At 40.6% G+C, this 22,004-nt stretch overlaps 2 protein-coding genes across 2 annotated transcripts in view; both read right to left on the bottom strand.

The window, feature by feature from the left end:
* The window catches only part of radil (Ras association and DIL domains), a 27,023-nt gene extending 17,302 nt beyond the window's left edge, over positions 1 to 9,721 (bottom strand). The window contains 8 exon segments of the mRNA XM_034231410.1: positions 1 to 68; positions 178 to 293; positions 783 to 890; positions 5,084 to 5,588; positions 6,478 to 6,592; positions 6,733 to 6,751; positions 6,947 to 7,043; positions 9,396 to 9,721. The exon segment at positions 1 to 68 is cut by the window's left edge and continues 103 nt beyond it. Coding sequence (XP_034087301.1) covers positions 1 to 68; positions 178 to 293; positions 783 to 890; positions 5,084 to 5,588; positions 6,478 to 6,592; positions 6,733 to 6,743 — 923 coding nt within the window. The 5' untranslated portion in view covers positions 6,744 to 6,751; positions 6,947 to 7,043; positions 9,396 to 9,721.
* A 1,019-nt stretch (positions 9,722 to 10,740) lies between these two features.
* On the bottom strand, positions 10,741 to 21,275 carry mmd2a (monocyte to macrophage differentiation-associated 2a). The gene is made up of 7 exons (XM_034231489.1): positions 20,748 to 21,275; positions 17,168 to 17,249; positions 16,730 to 16,890; positions 15,569 to 15,643; positions 15,383 to 15,484; positions 14,108 to 14,177; positions 10,741 to 14,014 (listed from the first exon to the last, which is right to left on the bottom strand). The coding sequence occupies exons 1-7, from the start codon at positions 20,759 to 20,761 to the stop codon at positions 13,811 to 13,813; spliced, it is 708 nt and encodes a 235-aa protein (XP_034087380.1). The 5' UTR covers positions 20,762 to 21,275; the 3' UTR covers positions 10,741 to 13,810.
* Positions 21,276 to 22,004: the final 729 nt, after the last annotated feature.

The following is a 22,004-nucleotide window of genomic DNA, read 5'->3' on the forward strand; positions in this document are numbered from 1 at the left end:
GCATCTCGACCCCTTAAGGGTCCTGGCAGGGTGGAGTAGTAACGCTTGGGCTCATCTCCCAGTCCCAGCTGCAGAGGCAGGAAGAGAATCACGCACACATTCAAGATTTCACACAGGTTGGCAACAGAACCATGAATAATAATGAATATCCTGACAGGGCTATAGAGGGAGACCCACCTGGTTGAGGCTGGTCTCGCTGAGGCTGCGGCAGAAGGATGAGTTGCTGGATCGGGGCAGGGTCAGCGTCCCCTTCGCTCTGTTCCTCTGGAGCTTACGAGCCTGAGCATTTATATCTACAAGGAGGCAGAGAGGAGGAGTGAGAGAAGAACAAGGAGAAGGGCAAGAGGGAGAACAGGTGGAGAATAAGAAGAAGGAGCAAAAGGGAGAGCAGGGAGATAGAGGTTGAGGATACAGTAGGAGAGAGAGGTACAGAGCAGAACATAAGAAGAAGGTTTTCTGTGCAATGTCAGCAGGTATGTTGGACTCATGAGTGAAGTCTGGATAAGGTACATAAGTGCATAGCAGTCATGTGTGAGCTGAGTGGAAACTGAGTAAAACAAACCAGTCAGATGAGGTCAATGTTGCTGGATGGAGCACAACATTAAACCTGATGAAAGTAAACTGAGTTCTTAATCTGAGGCCATGCAATGGCTCTGCACACACACACACTCACACACTGGTTGAATCACGGGCAATGGGGGTGGCGCTGGTGACAACGCAGGTAGAGGTGGTCTCCATGGCAACAATGACTAACAGCCACCCTACCTGAGGCCAGTCCCCACCTTTAGAGCTGGACTGTACCACTCGACCACAGCGCAGGGGGGAGCTCCTGTGTTTGCCCAGCCCAGACCGACCCATTAGAGCCGCCAGGAACTGGGAGGTTTTGGGCCCTACAGCAGGGTGGGAGGGGTTAGGGAGGCTGAGAAAACACCCCCTCCCAAAAACACCAAGCACAGAATAACCCCCATATACACAGCATCCGCACACCACAAGACATGCATGCACTGCGGAGCAAAACATAGTCTGTGGTGCTTTCAGTGAGTCACATCAGCAGTTAGTAAAGAGAAACTAGGCATGGGACGATATGAAGATTTTATATCACGATTAAACTGGCTTAAATAATTGTGATTCACGATATTATCCTGACAATCATCATAATATGCTTAAACCCTATGCTACATTTGGCACCAAAACATACTGAATCAGATCATTTCAAATGTGTTAACAAACAGACATTTTGATTGTGTCACTGATAGGAAAAACATCATTTTAAGTAAAAAATAAGCAATCAAACAATCTCAAATAAAACAACCATAGGGTTCCCTGGTCTTTATTAATAAAGGATAATTCAACATTTTGAGAATCTGTTCCTATTTGATAATTACTGTATTTTTAAATAAGGCTTCATTTTAAACTTCTCTACCATGATGGCTTTTTCACCTCGTGAGGGTTTTCATTGTGATCTGCGTTAAAATCATATATCGTCCCATTCCTAGGAGAGTTACAGTTAAAGGTATGAGGTACAGGATTTTTGCCAAACCATATCACTGTCAAATTATTAAGATATAGTTCTCAAAGTCAATCAACAACTACATGTATTCATTAGAAACTATAGTACATCATCCGCTTAGTAATTTCATTTTAGCCAATTTTGGTGTTTTGTCTTATTTTAGAACAATTGAACCAGAAGAAGTTATAATGTAGATCGCATGATTCAAGGTTGACATTACAATTATTTGCCAGTGATATGTCCGTAATGAAAATCCTACAGTACCTTTAAAGTGCGATCTCACAGTTTAAAACAGCGTGTTTAACAATAAACACAATTCCCACATGTGCATGCTCGCTCACACATACACAAGGGGAGAAAGAAGACAACAAGTGAGAAACATAATAGAGCGAAAGAGACTCCAGGGTGTGTGAGTTTTCTTATCACTATAACACAAAGGAGAAAGGGTTAGTGTGGAAATGAAAATATGGGTATTAATACGTTTTAGTTAATAAACAAGTTTTAACCCAGAAGGCATTCTTTGCTGTGAGTTTCAGTTTTTTGACAAATGATGAAAGCCAGCCAAAATAAGCACAGTAAGGAATGCTTTCAAAGGAGAAAGCTGCTGATAATCCATATTTGTGTTATTGCAACAACAAATTGATCCTATTAACAAGTATTGCATGAGTTGCCAAAGCCTGATAGCTTACTCCTCTGTGCCAAAGAGATCCATTGTTTCCCAAATGGTGCAACACTGAGTAACATGTTCCTTCAATACAAACACCACTGCAGCTTATTGCAGTCAATCCATGAGTAAAGTCTCACAAGCATACACGATGTGTATTTATGAAGTCTGAACCACCAAATGCACTATTTACTAGATTTTGAGAATGCTTTCTTAAAACTACAGTGACCAGCTTTTGTAGAAAAGGTTATTTTAATTATTGACTTGACTTAAAAAGAATACTATATTTTTGATACGGACAGTGTAGTTCAGACAGCCTTGAGAGATGGTCTAAGAGGCTAGGGCTTTTCAATGGAATTATTGATCTTTAGAACAAATATAGAACAACACTAACTTATCACTTCTCATGGCTACTACGGGGTTGGGAATCATATCAGGAGGGAATAACATTGAAGATCATGGTTTTGTTTTGACCTCACACTTTTCATTATAACTCGGATCAATGCGATGAATCGAACAAGAAAATACTAATTACTGTTCATTTGTAAAAGACTTAATTCAGTGTACAAAAACATGATTTACCCATACACCGTATAAACCTCTGTGACGTCAAGCATAGGTTTCTGAAGTTCAGTTGTGAAGCTCAATGAGGGAGGCTCTGACCGGCGCCATTTTTGCAGCGGAAAAACTGCCCAATGCACGTCTAATAAAAAAATTGACAATGAGTTGGATCTTAGGTGCAGCTGAGGTCGCCTGGGTGACGCAACCGTGGTCAAAGAGCACACACCTCACATTCAAAGCAGCCTGCCCTTAATTACGCACAGCTTTAATATGTTATATTATTTCAAACAAGTGAGCATATAACAATTCACCTTCACACGGTTGTCATTAATAGAAAATTAGCTAGCTATAGAGACCAGCCCATAAAAATCGAAACCAGGCAGTAAACATCTTTATTTCAGCTGTAAAGATGGGCATTTCAACATGGCGACCTTTGGAAATGACTCGCTTTGGAACCAGCCTACCAGCCGAAGGTTGACTTTTGATGAACTGCTGTTTCTGGCACTTTCATATTGGCTTCATTTCAGCACTGGAGGTTGCAGAAAACATGCTATATATTGTGATTTATATGGTTATCAAAGTATGAAATACCCTATATAATAATGGAAGATTTGCCCAGTTCTAGCGTAAAAATTAGAAAGGATTGTTGACTAGCTCTCTGGCAACCACACAAGTTGACATAGCAACCAGTAAACCGTGGCATGCTGAGAAATGTTAGTGTAGCTGCAACGTGTGACTGTGAGGCTGAAAATACTTCCTCTACCTCTCTGAACTAGGGATGCCAGCGATTAATCGATTAATCGTTACAGTCTCCATAATCGATTATTATTTTTAAAAATCGATTATATATTTTTTAATTTTTTTAATTATTTAATTTTTTTTTTTTCTGGCTTAGTTTCAACCAAAATATAGACTAATGCTAATAATAGTAATAGTATTAATAATTGTAAATGGCCATTGGTCACACCACCAGTTTGTTTTACTGTAAACTTGGAGGAAGCCTGCGTGCACAGCAGACTGCTGCTGCAGCACGCTACACACCGACCCCGCCCCCACCCCCCCTCTCCCTCACACGTGCGACTAAAGATGAACAAAGCGGCAGGTAAAAAGAGTTCCTCCTCGTGGAACTACTTCGAACTTACAAGTCCAAAGGAAGTTAAATGCAAGCTCTGCGAAAAGACGTTGGTCTATCACAGCTCAACCTCAACAATGCGTTCGCATTTGAGTGCGAAGCAAGCCAAAGAGGTTACAGAGAAAGACGCAGCACAGCCGGCCATTACCAACTTCACTTCAAGGCCACGTCGTTGTGATGACATGCGTGCAATGCATGTTTGTTGTTTGTACTGTTAAACATGTTCCAGTAAAGAAAACAACGGATTTCCTTTTGTCTGAGTTTTTTTTTTTTCCTCCCGCGGGGGGGGGGGGGGGGGGGGGGGGGTCGGTCGATTAATCGATTATTAATCGCCAGGGCTGCCGATTAATCGATTTTAATCATGGTCAGTTTCTGGCAACCCTACTCTGAACTAGCTGGGTGTTTATTAATGACTTCAACAGGGATGAGTGTGTGTGAAACATCCATCAGTAAATCAATCTATGTAAAGGTCACTTTATACACCAACAGACATACACAGATAAACAGTCCATTCATATTGCTGCATTGCAGATGGGAAGTCATAACCGTAGTTTTTACGAGTTCTTAAAATTACAAATGTACACATTATCAAATTAAATCTATCTACACATAAATGAAATCTCTCGCTGAAAATCAAATATCACCTGAGCAGTTCAGGAGTTACACAGGGCTGATTGATATTGTGTCTGTAGTCAAAATGTGTCATTCATAAAAAAACACTAGAGTGCCTACACCCATCGACACCTCAGTCGCAAAGGATTCAGCTTTCACTCAATCAATCGACCAGCTGCCTGTGCATTTCCACTGCACTGCTAGGTGTGTGTTCACTTTTGTGTGTGTGTGTTTCCTCAAGTGCTCAAATACCCACGCAAGTGTGTGTTTCTATTAAAAACCCAAATTAAACAAGTTCTTCGCAGATCAATCCTTCACATGAACACACACACACACACACACACACACACACACACACACACACACACACACACACACACACACACACACACACACACACACACACACACACACACACACACACACACACACACACACACACACACAGCAGTGGAACTAATGAGCGGTGCTTTTCTGCTGAATTTGACATATCAAGAAAGAAAGGAAATTAGACCAGCTGCTTTTTGCGTGTTTATGTTTGTGTATGTGTGTGTTTGTACCTGTCTTTCTTTATGTGTCTGTTTGTCTTAGTGTGTGTCCTCACCAGCAGTGATGGTGTCCTTCTCTTTGGCGTTGAATTCCTCCACCTCTGCCCTCCTGCGCAGCTCAAATCTGCGAGCGTGTCCCTCTCTGGGTTTCCAAAGCTCCTGGAGCAACAGCGGCTTTTCGTTGTCCCCCATCGCACGCAAGCATTCGGTTCGCCACCCCCCTTCTCCTATCCCACCTTCCCCCTCCAAACGCCCAATGACGTCGCACAGGACGTAAGAGTGGGCAGCGTTCTTGTTGAGAGAGTAACGGTCGAGTGCCTCTTTGACCAGCTCCTGGGCACTGGAGCGCGGCGTGGCCAGGACGCTCTTGTAGTTGGCACCGGCACAGATTTCATCTCCAAAGATCTTCAGCACCCCCGGGGCCGAGCTCTGCGTGGAGAGTTCGGCCGGGTCGTCCGTCGGTCGCTCTGGGGGTTCAGTCGTGGAGCGCCTGTCCCCACGAGTGTTTGTTCCAGTTTCTACTGGGACACGGTCTCTGTAACTCAGAGTGCGGTACAGGACCTGGGGAACAGACAACCAAAGCTGAATGCACTGTAGGGCCACTTCATCACAGACTATGTACAGTCTGTGTTTTCTACAATCTCACCAATTGGCCTCCAGTGGTAACCAGTCATGCACACAGTTTTGGTTTTATTTGCCAAGGTTTAAGAGTATCTAGTTTTGAAATACTGGGGAGGTAGCATACATTACGTTTAACAAAGACAAAGTGTCTACAGCCATACTAGCAGCTACTCAATCACAGAGGAGAATTGAGCAAAATGAGCAAAAACCTAACATCAGCATGCTCACGTGAGATTGTTGAAAATGCAGATTATTTGCAGGAATAATATTTACCATGTTTGCCATCTAAGTTTGGATTGTAGCATGCTAACATTTGTTATTTACACAAGGCATCGCTGAGAGTAAAAGGTGGTACAAGACGGATGTTTTGCAGATATTTGATCATAAACACCAGTATTGGACAAAATTGCAGGGTTGTACTTTATGGTTTGCAGGGATCAAGTAATTATTATCAACTTGAGGCCAACATACTTGTGTGTAGCTGGCGTAGCACTTGATCAAATAAGTGGTGAGATATTTCATTGCGGAGTTTGTGGACTGACTGACTGATCAACGTTGAGTCATGCTCTTAGCTAGGGGATACAAATTGAATGTGGGTTTCCAGAAACAGTATCACAGGTATACTTAATAATACATCTCAAATATTGCAAGACCTCAGCCAATAAAGCCAAATATTTCTACTAGGAAGTATACCAAAGGCAAGTGAGAATTTGAACTGGCCCTTTCATCTTATAGGTAGATAGACTTCACTAAAATATTTGTTTTATCTTGAAATTGAGAGAGCGAAATACTAAAATGGCAGTGTGTGTGTGTGTGTGTTTGTGTGTACCTGTGTGAAGGTCCTGCTCTGGCGTTTCAGGCGGCTCTTGGACGGCAGGGACATACTGGCCCCGGAGGAAGAACCGTAGAACATGATGCCGCTTTTGGCTTCACAAACTCCACAACTAGGGAGCGATGAAATACATTTCAAATGATATATTTGACTCCAGCGTGAAGGATTCAAATATTTACACAAACAAACTCATCTGCAAAAAGTCCATGCATAAAAGTTGATGATGGACTCACGGCTACATCTTACACTTACTTGTTGAACATTTGTAGATCTGGAAGGTAAACAGAATCTCCCCTAAATCTATTATGTACAATATATTGACCGAAAACAGACCATGATAATTAACAAGTTGTGTGGTGTGAGTGTGTGTTGTGAGTGTGTGTGTGTGTGTGTGTGTGTGTGTGTGTGTGTGTGTGTGTGTGTGTGTGTGTGTGTGTGTGTGTGTGTGTGTGTGTGTGGTGGATACCTTGATGCTGTTATCTATTATCACTCCAATCTGCGGCAGCACCCGGTAAATGTTTGCAGTTGTGGGTCAGATGCTTTTCATTGCATCACCTTTCACACTGGAGAAGAAAGACAAGACGATGTTAATGTGAGTTTATGAGTTGAAAGCAGAACTGAAGCCTTTCTGCTGAGATCAGGATCGTTGAGGTTGTTGTTTGCCAACGCCCTGTTACATAAAGTACCTCAAGTTTAAAACTTAAGTTTGTCTCATTTATGAGCGTGAAGCATCTTGGGTTGAGTGTTTTTACTAAGGCTATACATTCCTTTAACATAAGCTTACAGCATTATTGTCGGTGTGAGCTATATAAGTTATAATACAAATATATAATATGTTTTGTATAAAATAAGATAAATGTTGAAGATAGACTGATAGTCAATTCATCGAGTTGTGCATCACTCATCGTGTCCAGAGGGTTTTCCTTTTTCCCTATCCGGAATAATGCATGTTAATATCTCCTCCTCTTTATTCACAATAAAGACGGCCGTTGTATTATGCTTGACACATTATTTCACTTTTAGGAGACTTGTATGCTAGCGCAAACTAAGGACCTCCTTGCAACACATAAGGGAATACTAAAGTAGCTAAGAGCGCACACTTTCAGATCAAAAGCTTTTCCCCCCTTAACATCCAAAGGAAATCCTTATGGAGATTTAATGCAACTCATATTTTCTTGAAGCATCCTTCAAAAAAATTAAGGAGCACCTTAGGCTGAGTGATTTTATGCAACCAGGCACGGATCCTTCAGGGATTCATATAATATCGCTGTGGCTCAAAGATTCAAGTGTCAACATTTCAAATCATATTATTGCCTGCCCAACAATTCTGGGCCTCGACAGTGACCCCTCCCCCCCCCCCCCCCCCCCCCCGACAATTCACGAGCGTCGAGCTCTTCCTCATAATTTCCCGGTCAAATCAAGTGTCCCAATCCGACCCTTCTGATATACATAGCCTTTCTCTTCAGAATATACTAGTTTAACCCACAGTTTCAATGTATCTTTGATGACTCACTACTATATCTTTACATTTTTTGTATTATTATTATTATTTTTTATTAAATAAATGTTTACTTATTAAGATTTCTTGTTTTCTCTAAAAAAAAAAATCGAAAACACTACATTTTCAAATTCTTAGAGAAGTCTCAGTTGTTGATTGAAAAGCTGGAATGAACACAGGTTTGCCATTTTTGCCAATTCATCTTCTGGTTATCCACTCAATCAACATCATTTCATTGCTTGTTTCCAGTTCTTGACTGTGCAGCATTGTTTCCCTTGCATGCACCACATTTTGTTGTATTCTTCTCCTAGCCATCTTGTGATCTCAAATTTGGTACTACAGATTGTATAAAGCACAAATGAAGAAATGCTATGTCTGCCTGGAATCAGGTCATGCATTTATCTCATTTAACAGGTCTGTTTGCAGCCCATGTCACTGCTGGAGAAGAGTCACGCTTCATTCTTGGCTCTGCATGAACCCCTTTGACCGATCAAGCCTTTTCATGAAGGTAACATCAGCAAGCACCTCCACATTTTAAAGCCACTGTGGCAGCACCTCACACACGTCTGTTTTGATTGCAATTTGTCATTTATATTATTTCCTTTCAGCAAATAATTGGCAGGCAGCCTAAAAGGTGTTGTTGTAGCTGACTGGTGGGATAACGTGACTATTTTAAATGCCTGCTAATCCACTGTAATCTGGCTACTTGGCCGCAGTTAACTCAATCCTGGGACCAACAAACCCCTTTGGTCCACACAAGGAGACAGAGGCCTACATTTTGCATTGGCAGGTTGTGTTTTGTGACCCAGGAGGTAGTGTTACATTTGGTTATCATGTCACACAGACTACAACTTCCCCACCACCTTTTTTTGACTTGCTGTCTGTCCTTGTCTAGACAGCTAGAAGGTCAGATATAAACGTTGCGTTGGGGGAAAAACTTGACACCAGTAAAACATGCTGGATACTATTGTACAGATTACAGAACGTTTGATTACTACCGAGTCTGCCCTTTATTCGGTGCCTGTCCGTCTGTTTACGACTTTGGACTCAGTGGTCGTCAGTAGCAACCGCCGTGGCAACAAAAGGCAGGAGAAAATCCTCAGAAATTAATCCGCTGATGAGTCGTCAGGCGCGGCACTAAAAGCGAGCAGCCCCGGCCTCTCCCGGTCAGCAGGTGTGTGATGTTTGAAGTCGAGCCAATCAAACACAATTAATAATCAATTAGCGGGAACACTGTTTCGACACGTGAACACTCAACCACGACGATACAATTGGTGATTTTAAACTATAAGGGTGATAAAAGCTGTGGGGGGTCTGCCCTCAAATAAAATAGACCCCGAAAAAGTTGTGAGAGCCCAGCAGTGGCAAACCCACTCCCCTGAGGGCTCTCCCGGGTGTCTGTTGCGTTTGTACTCACGCTGCCTGCAATGCGTGGCTCCATAGTGCTGGGGAATCCTTCTTGGTTTCTCTCTCATTCCTCCTCCCTGTATAAGATAGAAAATCCCCGGAAAAATAGGAGGGGGAAAAAAAAACAGCGAGCGACACCGAGACGTCCGGGGCCGCCACACTCATCCCCAAAACAGCCCGTTAACTTGGATGACTGCCAACCGTGGAGGGCTCCAGTTTCTGTACGCACATCTCCGCCGAGTGTCCAGCAATGCCCGCTGCCTCCGGCAACCGCATTCCCACATCCACAGCGGTTCACTGCCGAGCCCAGCCGGAAACACCCGAGTCCTCCGAGCCGCCTCACCTCGGCGCACCTGCTCTGGCACCAGAGTGCACGGGGACGGCGCCCCCTGGCGGACACCGGCGGTACAACATGGAGGCATGTGGACCAATGGAGATCCAAATACTTAAACATGAACTAAATACAATTACGAAATACCTTTTTATTTTTAATATATCTATTTAACCATATTTGCTTTACCAATAAGGGCAATGATAGTAAACGTCATATACGTTTGTTTTAAAATACAATTTATTTGCTATAGGCCTATGTGCAGTAGCCATAACAGCCTAGGTGACATGCTGTTTGATACTCATGGTACCTGTCACTGTAAATAGAGTTTGTAAACTGTACCCTGTACATTATGTTGTATGTCATCCTTATTGTTGTTCTGTTGTTTTTATGTTACATGTGTAACTAATGTCCTGCAGGTCACCCTTGAAAAAGAGATCTTTTGATCTCAAGGGGCTTTCACCTGGTTAAATAAAGGCTACAAACAAACAATGTATTGTGACTATTCATATTTATAAAAAAACATTAACATGAGATGTGTGATCCCAAATGTTTTTGAATACAGCCTCATTCACCTCACCTGAAAGTTTGGTGTATTAAAAATACGCTGAAACGGGTTAAAACAAAAACATTCAGATATCATACAACGATCCAAAGATCAGTCTAAATAGATAATTCATTTAATTGTATATTTGCTTTAATTTTATGATAGGTAGTTAACAACAAACTGCTAAAGTCTTACCTTCAACAGCTTCTGAAGACAAAACAGGCTTTTCCAATCAAAACTGACAAATACAAACAATGTCAGTATATGGCTATGCATATGACATGTTTATATACTTTTTCTTCTCCCTTAAGGTTACACAATAACAGTATTTGAAACATCAAAGTGTATAAAGACAATAACATATCCTTGCATGCCCGTAAGTATGTTTTTTGAGTTACTGTGTGTATTGAGTTGTTGGTTGTTGTCTTTTAAATATATAAGTAAATAAAATATATAAAACTCATGAGTCCAGGCATATACTGCATGAAAAAGCTTTTTTATTACAAGAGAAATAGAAAAGATAAAAGCATTGTTGGCGTCATAAAGGCGTATCACTTCACAAAGCACCACAGACACGAAGTAAAACCAATATGATATCTAAAGAGAAAGAATATGAGCTAGTATAGTCTTGTACGACCAGAAAGAAAAGACCAGCAGCACTGAGAACAGAGTCAGCAGCTCCACAATCACAGAGCGTCTATAAACAATGTACAGAGGGTCCATGAAGGCTTCATGGAGAGTTTAGAAAACTCTATACAAAGTCAGGTGGGCACTGTATGTCTGAATGAGACAGATATCATAACCAAGACAAGACAGACACACGTAAAATCCTTAAATACTTAATTTTACCGTCACAAAACACTGGCTGTGTTAGGCTCCATTACCCCCGATTACTCCAAAACTGTAAACACTCAATCATTTGGTGTTTGTTCATAGGCTAACGTAAACACATAGTTCAAATACTTAAAGTACTTTAAATGTGAGAATATTATCTTAAGAGTGTCATTCCAAACTGAGATATCCACAGTGTGAAGAACATAAATTCCCAGGGATGATACATTTGTTCAGACATTAAATTACCGTAATGATTAAAAAAACGATAAAGTAACCAATGATAATAACAAGGTGTTTTTTTCAGGTGTTTGTTGGAAAGGTGTTGCAGAAATATTTGTGTTTTTGTCAGATGATTCTCCTTTTAGACCATAAAGTATAATAATGCATGTATATGCTGTTTGGTGAGTTGTAACTGTAAAATGTTATGGTTATATCGATGAAAGAACATTGCAACGTTTTTTCCCTCTATATCTACTGCACACATTATTGTTTGTCACAGTGTATTTTGTAGCAAATCAAATGCAGATGTTGCAGATTTTACAGCAAATCTAGAACGGTTGTGCAGCTTGAGTGTATGTATGTTCTATTTTAGTTTTATATTATAATCTTAAAAGACACATCTATGTAGTGGTTGTATGTCAAAGTCTATCTGGCTAGAGCTTTTCTACTGTTTGGTTATTTTATAAATATTATGTAAAGCTTCAAGAAAACTTTTGTGACTTCTGCCCTACTTAGGTAGAAAGCTGTATGGTGTGTTGCCATTACTTAAGAAAGCAGCTTCAAAGCTATTTGATAATTTTCGTTTCTGCAGACAACGCTCAAACAATCGGAGCAGCTTTAGTGGTCCTTGAATGTGGCTTCACAGGCTTTAAAGCCCAAATGATCCAAATTCTGGGAGACGGACAGCAGCAGAAATATGTTGAACAAGAGCAGAAGTTAAAAAGAAATCTCTTACACCTATGAATACTAGACGGTGTGACCTTTTGGTCCTCTAGCCACATGTATCACACTATACAAGCTCGCCTAATATACGTTGTGCCACCACATACAGCTTAACACTAAGAGTACATATATATGTCAAATATACTTTTTATGTGTTCAAGGTACATGCGTTCACGTGTAAACATAGACTCAGCCGATTACAGGCTTTGGATTCATGGGAGTCAGATATTATAGGATACATACAAAGACACACTCATACACTCTCACACACACACAAGCACACACAGACACACACCTGAGATGCCTTAATATTGGGCCAGATTGTTCAACAATACTATAGCTTCAGTTTCCTTTCAAGTGTGAGACGTTTATGGTAGTAGTGTGCTATCAGGTATGGCAGTAAGTCTTTTGGCAGTGTGGTCAGACAGTGGTTTTCCTTTCTGAGGTTCAACCGTGTAGCTTTGACAAACTCTATCAATTGGTCCCATTCCCATTCATTAAGTTCAATATGATGGATATAATCAACTGATACTTTTTAGTACATAAGAAAATATAAATGAAGTCAACATACACTGTACGTCATTAATACATATATACTGTATAAATTGTACTGATGATATCTTCACTCACTAACCCTAATGAACAACAGTAAATCATTATAATTCAGTTATTATGGTTGAAAATCTAATGAGTAGAACTTAGTTTAGGTAGAAGAACACAATTTAAGTCACCAAGACTAAAACCATAAATGCATGTTCAACATAAAAAAAGATAATTCCACAGTCATGGTTGATTTAGAAATCACGGTATATCACTGACTGAAGCAACTGCTGTTAACCCATATAGTAAATGTACTGCAGTGTATAGCACAACTAGTAACTATATAACAGTAACACTACTATCTAGGGTTCTGAATTGGAATAGTAAATGACTGATGTTGCAACCTCCTAAAGTGAATTTAACCAAAACCTGTTAATGATACTTGAAATTATGTCGAGAAACTAATTATGATAGTCGAGTCAGCTCATTGTAAACATTGTCCTCCTCTTGAAAATAAGACAATGTCCTCAATTCAGCATCTGTATCTGAATATGCACCACATAGAATAGTAATTCAACCCCTGATCATTGGAATGAAACCAAAGTTGCTGCAAAAATAACTTAATATTTAACTAAAGTACACTGGTTTGAAAAAAAACAAAAGCTTTGTCCCAGTTCACGGGCTGCCTCCTTTGAACTGCAGAGTTCTCAAAACAGACTGAAAGGCTGCCTCAATGCAAAGACTCCTCAGAATGTACCCTTCATTTGGCAAAAAAACCTGATGAACAACTCTCATTATCAATTACAGTATGCTGGGTAATTGCTTCGTGGTGCGTTCAGATATCTTCATCAACTCATCAGTGATGTTAATAATTGCAGGCAGTTAACAACTAGATTAATTCAAGTAATGTGGTTACATTTAACATTACACTAGTATACTGCCACACACTCAATTTGACCTAATAATTATTATGTCAATTACATAACATTTCCGGCCATTTCGGAGTGCAACTTCATGGTGTTAAACATGTTTCTTTACTTTACAAGTTGATGAGGATAACCTAAATGCACCTTTAATTTTTAAACCTGTGTTGCTTGACTGTCTTTTTGGTGAGAATGTTTTGCCCACTTGTTTTTCAAAGGAGGTAGCCACTGAATTGGTTCACTGCATGTATCACCCTCTTAAAGTTGCTCCAATACAGGAGCTACTTCCTGTGAGGTCAGCGCTGATGTCATCTGGAGGTCCGGACCTGATTCGGCGGCTGGGCGTAGAGGTACTTCCAGATGGCGTAGTAGTGTATGGAAGCTCCCATAGCTACGAACAGGTGCCAAATGGCATGAGCAAATGGGACGATGCCATCACTTTTAAAAAAGATCATCCCCAGACAGTAGCAGGCTCCGCCCGCCAGCAGCTCGTACAGACCAGACTGCTCCGTCTGCAAAGAGGCAGATTTTTTTTGTATGTTTAAAGACATTAAGAAAGGACAAAACCTCAAAGACACCAGGTGAGAGTAAATGAGTGTGCTCACCATTGAGAGGATGACCAGGGCCGGAAAAACTCCCATCACCATATAGCAGATAAGCTCCGTGATCTTATACCTGACACATAGATAAGATAAGATAAGATAAGATAGAGCTTTATTGTCTTCTTTAGGAGAAATTTGTCTTGGGCATCGAGATAATACACATTAAACATTCAGGTCAATCAGTCATAGATACAGAACAGAGATCCCATATCACATGGCAAAGAAACAAACAAGAAACATACAGGTACAGAACTTTCCCTATTGCACATATCGCTATTGCACATACATAATCAAATTGCACTTTCCCTATTGTATTTATACATAAATCAAATATTGCACTTTCCCTATTGCACCTATACATAGTGTCCGTCAAATTGCACATATCCCTATTGTGTCCATACCTATTTACACATAATGCACTTCCCCTATTTAACCTTCTCGATTGCACACACTACACTGTAAACATTGCACCTCCCAACATCTCCTAACAGCATAATCACAATTGTTTCTGACTGTTCAGCAGCTTGATTGACAGCGGAATAAAGGAAAACTTATACCTGTTCAATTTACAGTTTGGTAATCTATACCTTCTGAGGGCAGCAACTCAAACTCTCTATACAGGATGTGTTTGGGGTCGCATGTGATTTTACGGCCTTGCTTTCTCACCATCTCCTCAAATATCTCCTGAAGAGAGGATGGTGGAAGCATGCCAATTATTTTTCCAGCCCTTTTTATCAAGCTCTGGAGTTGTGATTTAGATTTAACTGACAAGTTACCAAACCATGTTGTGATGCCATAACGAATACTAGACTCAATTGCTGCCCTGTAGAACATTAACATGATGCATTTTATGTTATAGACTAGAGGAACAAAGTCACCACAAGACTTTGGGATTTGAGTTTTTAAAGAGTTTTAGAGACTTTTTAGTTTTACATTATATGTATAAATTGTAATGCATTTCATTAAATGTTCAAAAAACCTCGATAAAGTAGAGTACCTCAGAAAAACAATTTGATATCTCATTAAAGACAAAGATGAATTGATGCTTAATTTACACACAGCTTAACCATCTCCAAACAAAACATTTGGTGTAGAAAAGTATGACTTTAGCCTTAGCCAGCTCTATTTGCTGATGAAGATCATGGGATGCAGTTCAGGAACACTCAGGAAAGCTAGTGAGTGGACCTTTGAGGTGATATTCATTTGTTTCATGGGACTACGTTTTGATTACAGTAATATAAAGAAAGACAGCCCAACATAATTAATGTATGAACTGACCTCTCATGAAAGAAGAAGACATAGGTGGTTCCAAAAGAGGCCATGACCCACACCAGCCAGCGCATGTGACACCCCCAGGGACCCAGCTCCCGCAGGTTCAACCTGTTCGACAATGTGCAGGAACACATAACTACAAATACAGAATACAAATACATATATATCCAAATAGCAGGTTAGATTGTTTACCAAGGGGCGTAGGAGGCAGCAATGAAGAAATAGATCACCATCCTGTCACACATGTGGAAACAGTGCTCCACAGACCTGAGGGGACAGACCACACAGCGTCATGACAACTGAGTGACACAATACATGTCATTTGTTAGACGCTTTTATCCCAAGCGACTTACATACATTCAATACGGTGAAGTGTCTTGCCCAGGGACACAACGACATGCTGACTGCAGTGGGACTCCAACTTGCTATCCCCTGACTCGAAGTCCAGCACACTACTCACTGAGCCACAGCCACCACACTCATACGTGTAGCATCAGCAAGTTTTAGATACGATACGATACGATACGATACGATACGATATACTTTATTGTCCCCGTAAGGAAATTCGTTCTGGGCTCCGTCCAGCAGTTCCGCATACATGTACATAATATACAAACATAGTGGACATTTAAGAGACATACACATATCATCAATCATACACCGTTTGAACAAACACAATACACGTAGACGCACATACTGACAATGGCGACCTATTGCACAACCCTCATGGCCAACATTTAAAAAAAAAAGTACATTTCATTACATTTGACTTCGACTACATTTCATTTCCTGTCAATGTTAAGAAGTTTAACGGACATTGGTAGGAATGAGTGCTTATAGCGGTTCAGCCTGCTCTTGGGAACCCTGAATCTTCTACCAGAAGGTAGGAGCTGGAATTCTGGGTGAAGTATGTGGGTGGGATCAGACACTATTTTGTTTGCCTGTCTGATAATGGACTGCTCATATATGTTTTGGAGAGATGGGTGTTTTTTAACCCCCATAATTTTCATAGCCGTCTGTACCAGGCGAGCGATCTGTGACTTTAACTGCACTGTCAAGTTACCGTACCAGGCAGTGATACCATACCTAATGATGCTCTCCAACACTGCATGATAAAACAGTAACATGAACTTCTGGTCGACTCCGAAAGCCCGGAGTCGACGCAGAAAGTACAATCGCTGTCTCAAAAACAAATATGCAGTGTGGGGATATACACATGTTGCTAGTATGTCTCAACGGTTAAAGAGTGCAATGTCTGTTGTAGCCTTTAACCATAAATATCATCTAAAATGTTACGATCAGGTCCATGTATTGTGTTGAAATGTGTGCAAGTGTTTTTATGTGTGTGCATACCGTAGATGGCTCTTCTTCCAGGCCACAGTGTGGAACAGGGTGGAGATGATGAAGAGGGAGCTGAGCCCCGCCCCATAGACCCAGGCCGATAGCCGCTCCCATTGGTCCTCCGACTGGAAGTGCAACAGTGAGCTGCCCAGCAGGCTGGGGATTATCCATAACTAAATAAATGCATAACATCAATTAAACATGAGAAGCCAATATATATACAGATAAACATGCAGGATGAACTGAAAACTAGTGCCTGATGTAGGTGTAGTTTAAACAGAATCTGGAGGAGCCTCTCATCTGTCTGTTATGTAACTGTGCCGGATTTTTCTCCTGTTTCCTCTGAGTGTGTCATTTGATCTGTGTGAGGGTTAATGATCACTTGGTGTGTGTGTGTGTGTGTGTGTGTGTGTGTGTGTGTGTATGTGTGTGTGTGTGTGTTGCATTCACCGCATGCGTGGCACAGTTGGCAGCATGCTCATAATCTGTGGGCTGATATCTCTTGTTGGGAGGAACACGGTTGTTCATAAACCTGAAATCATCAAAAATGAACAGATTTAAGTAAGAGTGCGACATTCTCTTAATACTAGCAGAGCAGAAAAATATGCATTTTTTTTAAATGAACAAAACAAAAAGTATAACTATATGTAAATGATATATATTTTTCTTTTTGCAAACAATAATATGTTCGTTTTCATATTACTGTTACTGTGTGATGAAATATATATAACTATAAATAAAATCAGGGTTAAAAATGTGTGTGTTTCATATGATATCACAAGGATTATAATGTCTCTTCATGATGTCCTAAAACCATGTGTAAAATCATTAATATTTGCATCCATTTGTATCAGTCAGTGGTGCTCACAAAACTTCACCCCATCCTGTCCTTTTGCTTAGCAACGCTAGATCATGCTTCAACTTGTTGCCATGACTGCTGTTGCCTGGCAACAGATGGGGTAACCACGGACCGACTGAATGGACAGAGGGTTTGTCTTGATGATCACTTTCATAAACAATTCACATGTACAGACTTTCACACTCACAAATACACACTCTCACACACACACACACACACACACACACACACACACACACACACACACACACACACACACACACACACACACACACACACACACACACACACATCGCTTTGAACAAACACCCAAATAAACAGCTCAGGAGGTAGCATCCCATCAGTGATGTCACTGTTGTCATGGAAACCTCAGAGCAGGGATTGTCTTGTTTCCCTCTCTCCCACTCTAGACAACTCCTTGTTTCTTTCCTCTTTCTTTGCTCATCTCTGCCATCTCCCTCTCCTTCTGCACGACCATGTCTCCTCTATTGTTCCACGATGATTCAATTAACATGCAGGAAGGCAAATGGACAAAGACGTCCATGAAGACACACACACACACACACACACACACACACACACACACACACACACACACACACACACACACACACACACACACACACACACACACACACACACACACACACACACACACACACACACACACACACACACACACACAATATGCACATACATTCACAAACCACAGCCCCTCCCTATTTTTATGCTGCATCTTGCAGAGCCAGATTTCATAAGAGACCTAGATTTAGCGATGTCTGTGTCTCTTTCAAACACACACACACTTTCAGATTGCTGGGACTCAAAATGAGAAACGGGCAGCCACCTAAGGGAATACCACTCAAATAAAAAAAATCTATTTATGTTTGAATATTTAAGCACAGGACAATCAATTCATTCTTTCAGTGAGGTTTCAGCCAAAGGAAGAAGCTTAAACACCTATCAGCATCCTCATGTAGTGCAATTGTAATACTTCCATTAAGATGTGCATTTATGTGCTGTCTCCTCAGGGAGTAAGTTAAAATTCTCCACACAGAATTTCACAAACGATTCAGTCTGAGTGTAATGATATCACCCTTTAAATGTGTCCACTTTATATCTCTGTGTTGTTGTGCAACAGCGTGAAACGGTAGAACATGATGTTCTCCTCCTACATGTTAACTGTTTCCAACCTTTTTTTCAAACCTCATATATAACACTCCTGATCCTTCTGTAGGTGTATCAACAGAAAATGCACCTCACATGTGATGATAATGATAGGAATAAACATCCCTTATTTTTTTATTTCCTCTACAATGTGCTCCTGTTCCGCAGGTAGATTATTTTAGAGCAACACTCATTCAGAGTTATTAATATGAACTGACCCAGGCCAGAAAGAAATGCTGTCCTGCCCACAATATAAGGCTTCTTAGCCCTGCATCCAGCGCTTTGGTGTGTGCGTGTGCGTGCGTGTGTGTGTGTGTGTGCCAGTGCCAGGCCCAGCAGGCTTGGCTGGCTCATTAATTACTTTATCAAGCTGGCTGATAATTATCCGGCCAGAGGCCAGGCAGAGAGACACACTAAGTGGACAGACGTCATGATATCTCTTCTCATTGGACAGCAGGACGGACAGAAGGAAGGCTCTTATTGTCTCACTGAACCGTGAAGACCGGAACCTCCTTCCAGTTAATGGTGAACATGAATTAATCTTGCAGCCTGTTTTATGGTCAAGCTACTTGTCTTAAAGTATATGTACAGTGTTAAAAGGAATGTTAACAATGTGTGCTTAAAGTGATATAAATATAGGACTTTGGAGATGAGATTTGTAAATATGATTGTTTCCATTACTGATTAATCTGTGAATCATTTAATTCATTGTTAAGTACAGAAATGCCAAATGAATACAGAAAGTTGGCTATCACACATTTGAGCCATTTTCAAGTGGTGTAAAACAACCACAAACTGTAGATGTTCACATTTGAAAACAATAATAATAACCAGAGTAGTTGCCTTTTTTCTTGATTAAACAGCTTTAATGATTATGAATTTTCATAATCTTTGCGGATAAGTCATCTGTCTATTGAGTCATCAATTTATTATTAAGCTCTATTATGAAGGTTTGTATTAACATAAACATAACAGAGGCCCAAACAAAGTCAAAACGAGTTATCTTAAAGAAGTGAACATATAGAAGTTGTGTACTTGTGCAGGACAACTTAGCTAAATATATCATCAATAATGATCATTTCCGTACAGCCTCAGTCTGTACATGACAGCAGACTGAACCCAGACTTTGTATACAGCGGTTTTCCATATGTGATTTAAAGCATGACCTAATAAGGGGGGTTTTTCACATGAACAAAAGCCCTTGAGTTTAAAATGTCTTATCAGGGTGGTCTGTTACACTTTTTTATAACTGAAGAATAGTTTCATCTGTATGCAAATTCCAACCTCTCCGATTGCTGATTTAAATCAGTTTAAATGTTATATATTTGGGTTTTGGACTGCTGGGTGGAAAAACAAGACAATTAAAGATGTCACCCTGAGCTCTGGGAGCCTCTGATGCACATTCTGTGCTATTTTCTCACATATTACAAACTAATCAATTGAGCAAGCAATCAGCACATTAATAGGTAATGAAAATAATTGAAATGTGCATCCTATCATCCTCTATACTCTGTTTGACCTCTTCCTAAAGAAACACACATGATATCCTGGACCAAGAGCTTTCATGTGTAAGTCCAAGTATAAAAGGGGATGTTTTGTGGCCGACTGTGTGTTTCAATAAGAGTGCAATTAGAAAGGGAAAAACACAGAAGAGACCACAAGATGAGGAGAATGAGGGAAGTGGCAGGTGTGTGTGTGTGTGTGTGTGTGTGTGTGTGTGTGTGTGTGTTTGAGTGTGTGTGTGTGTGTTAACCATGAGGCTCGTCAGGATAATAAACCCTGAGCTACACGATTATTACACCATCAGATATAATTTAGGCTATGTTGAAATGTAAATGTTATTTGTTTTAACTGCTCGTTCTCAAACCCTTCCATCATCATCATCATCATCATCATCATCATCATCAGCAGCAGCAGCATTATGATACATAGCCTATTTTAAATGCAACTGCGGTTCCTACTGATATGTTTCTACTATCCGCGGGATGAAGAGGTCTCACCTACCTGATAAGATTCATTTACAGTGGAAATCAGCAACAGTTGACAGCAGACAGACAGTATATGGCTAAAGCCTGGACCCCGAACACCCGCCGCGGTGTGATCACTTGTGCTCGGATTGTAACGTGTAGCTAATGTAACGTGATGTAACGCCGCTTCACCGGGGAACACGTCGTCGTCTTGTCCTCATCTCAAGCAGCAGCACCGAGAGGACGGATACATCCTGACCCAGCTGCCTCAAGAGGCTCCCGGAAGTGTGGGTGTCGGGGATGGATGGTGTCTAAAGGGGGACAGCCGCTTTCCCTGCACGATGGTGGCGTAGATGTTGGTGGTCTCTCCCTCTCCCTCTCACTCTGTGTGTGTGTGTGTGTGTCTCGGTGTTTCTCGCTCTGTCTCTCGCTCTCTCTCTGTCTCCCCCAGCCGCCGGTTCACCTCATCACGACTCGGTGAGGAGGTTTTTCATCACTGAGGGCTGCCACATCATTTTCTGACGGACTGATTCATGGGGCTGAGGAAATGCTTGCCCATTTGACCATGCTCTCTCAGTTCATGGTGCCGCCGCTAGGTGGCGATGCAGGCACGGAGTTGGTGATACATTGTGAGAAAATAAGACACCAACAATTTATATATTAAACTACGAACAACTGGAAAACGTACTGTTAACATTGTATGTTTCCATAGCAACACACTGACACTGTCCAACGGTGTAGTTTTAGATGGTAAAACACCAGAGAAAGGCCTCATGAGGTCCTTAAAGTCCGCTACAACAATAATAATAAAAATGCTTATAAAAAAAATAACATTATTAAAAATAATATTAAAGGAAATAATACCTATTCTTAAATAAAAGGTTTTACCCATAAACAAAACACTTTAAACATGTTAATATAATAATAATACAACAATTAAGGAAACTATAGCGATTCTTAAATCAATTTTGACACAGTAACTAATTTTAAACTGTTATTATTTGTCATTATTATTTTTTTAATAATAAAAGGGATAATGCATTCTCATTTTACACAGTATTTTTTTATTTATGATATAGCTTCTCATCTTAAATGTTCTTATAATGTATGTTTTTTTCATGTATGATCTTTGCCTAATGATTTTTGCCTTTTTATTTAAAGCACAGTGTGTCTGTCACATAAAACGCCCTCGGCTACATAAATAAACATAACCCTAATGATGTCATAGTGATGTCATCTGCACAAGACCTTTTTTTAACAGAACTAGCTGGAGATGTAGAGTAGTATTTGACAA

This window comes from Gymnodraco acuticeps, unplaced genomic scaffold (assembly GCF_902827175.1).
Source record: "Gymnodraco acuticeps unplaced genomic scaffold, fGymAcu1.1, whole genome shotgun sequence".
NCBI classification, from domain to species: Eukaryota; Metazoa; Chordata; class Actinopteri; order Perciformes; family Bathydraconidae; genus Gymnodraco; species Gymnodraco acuticeps.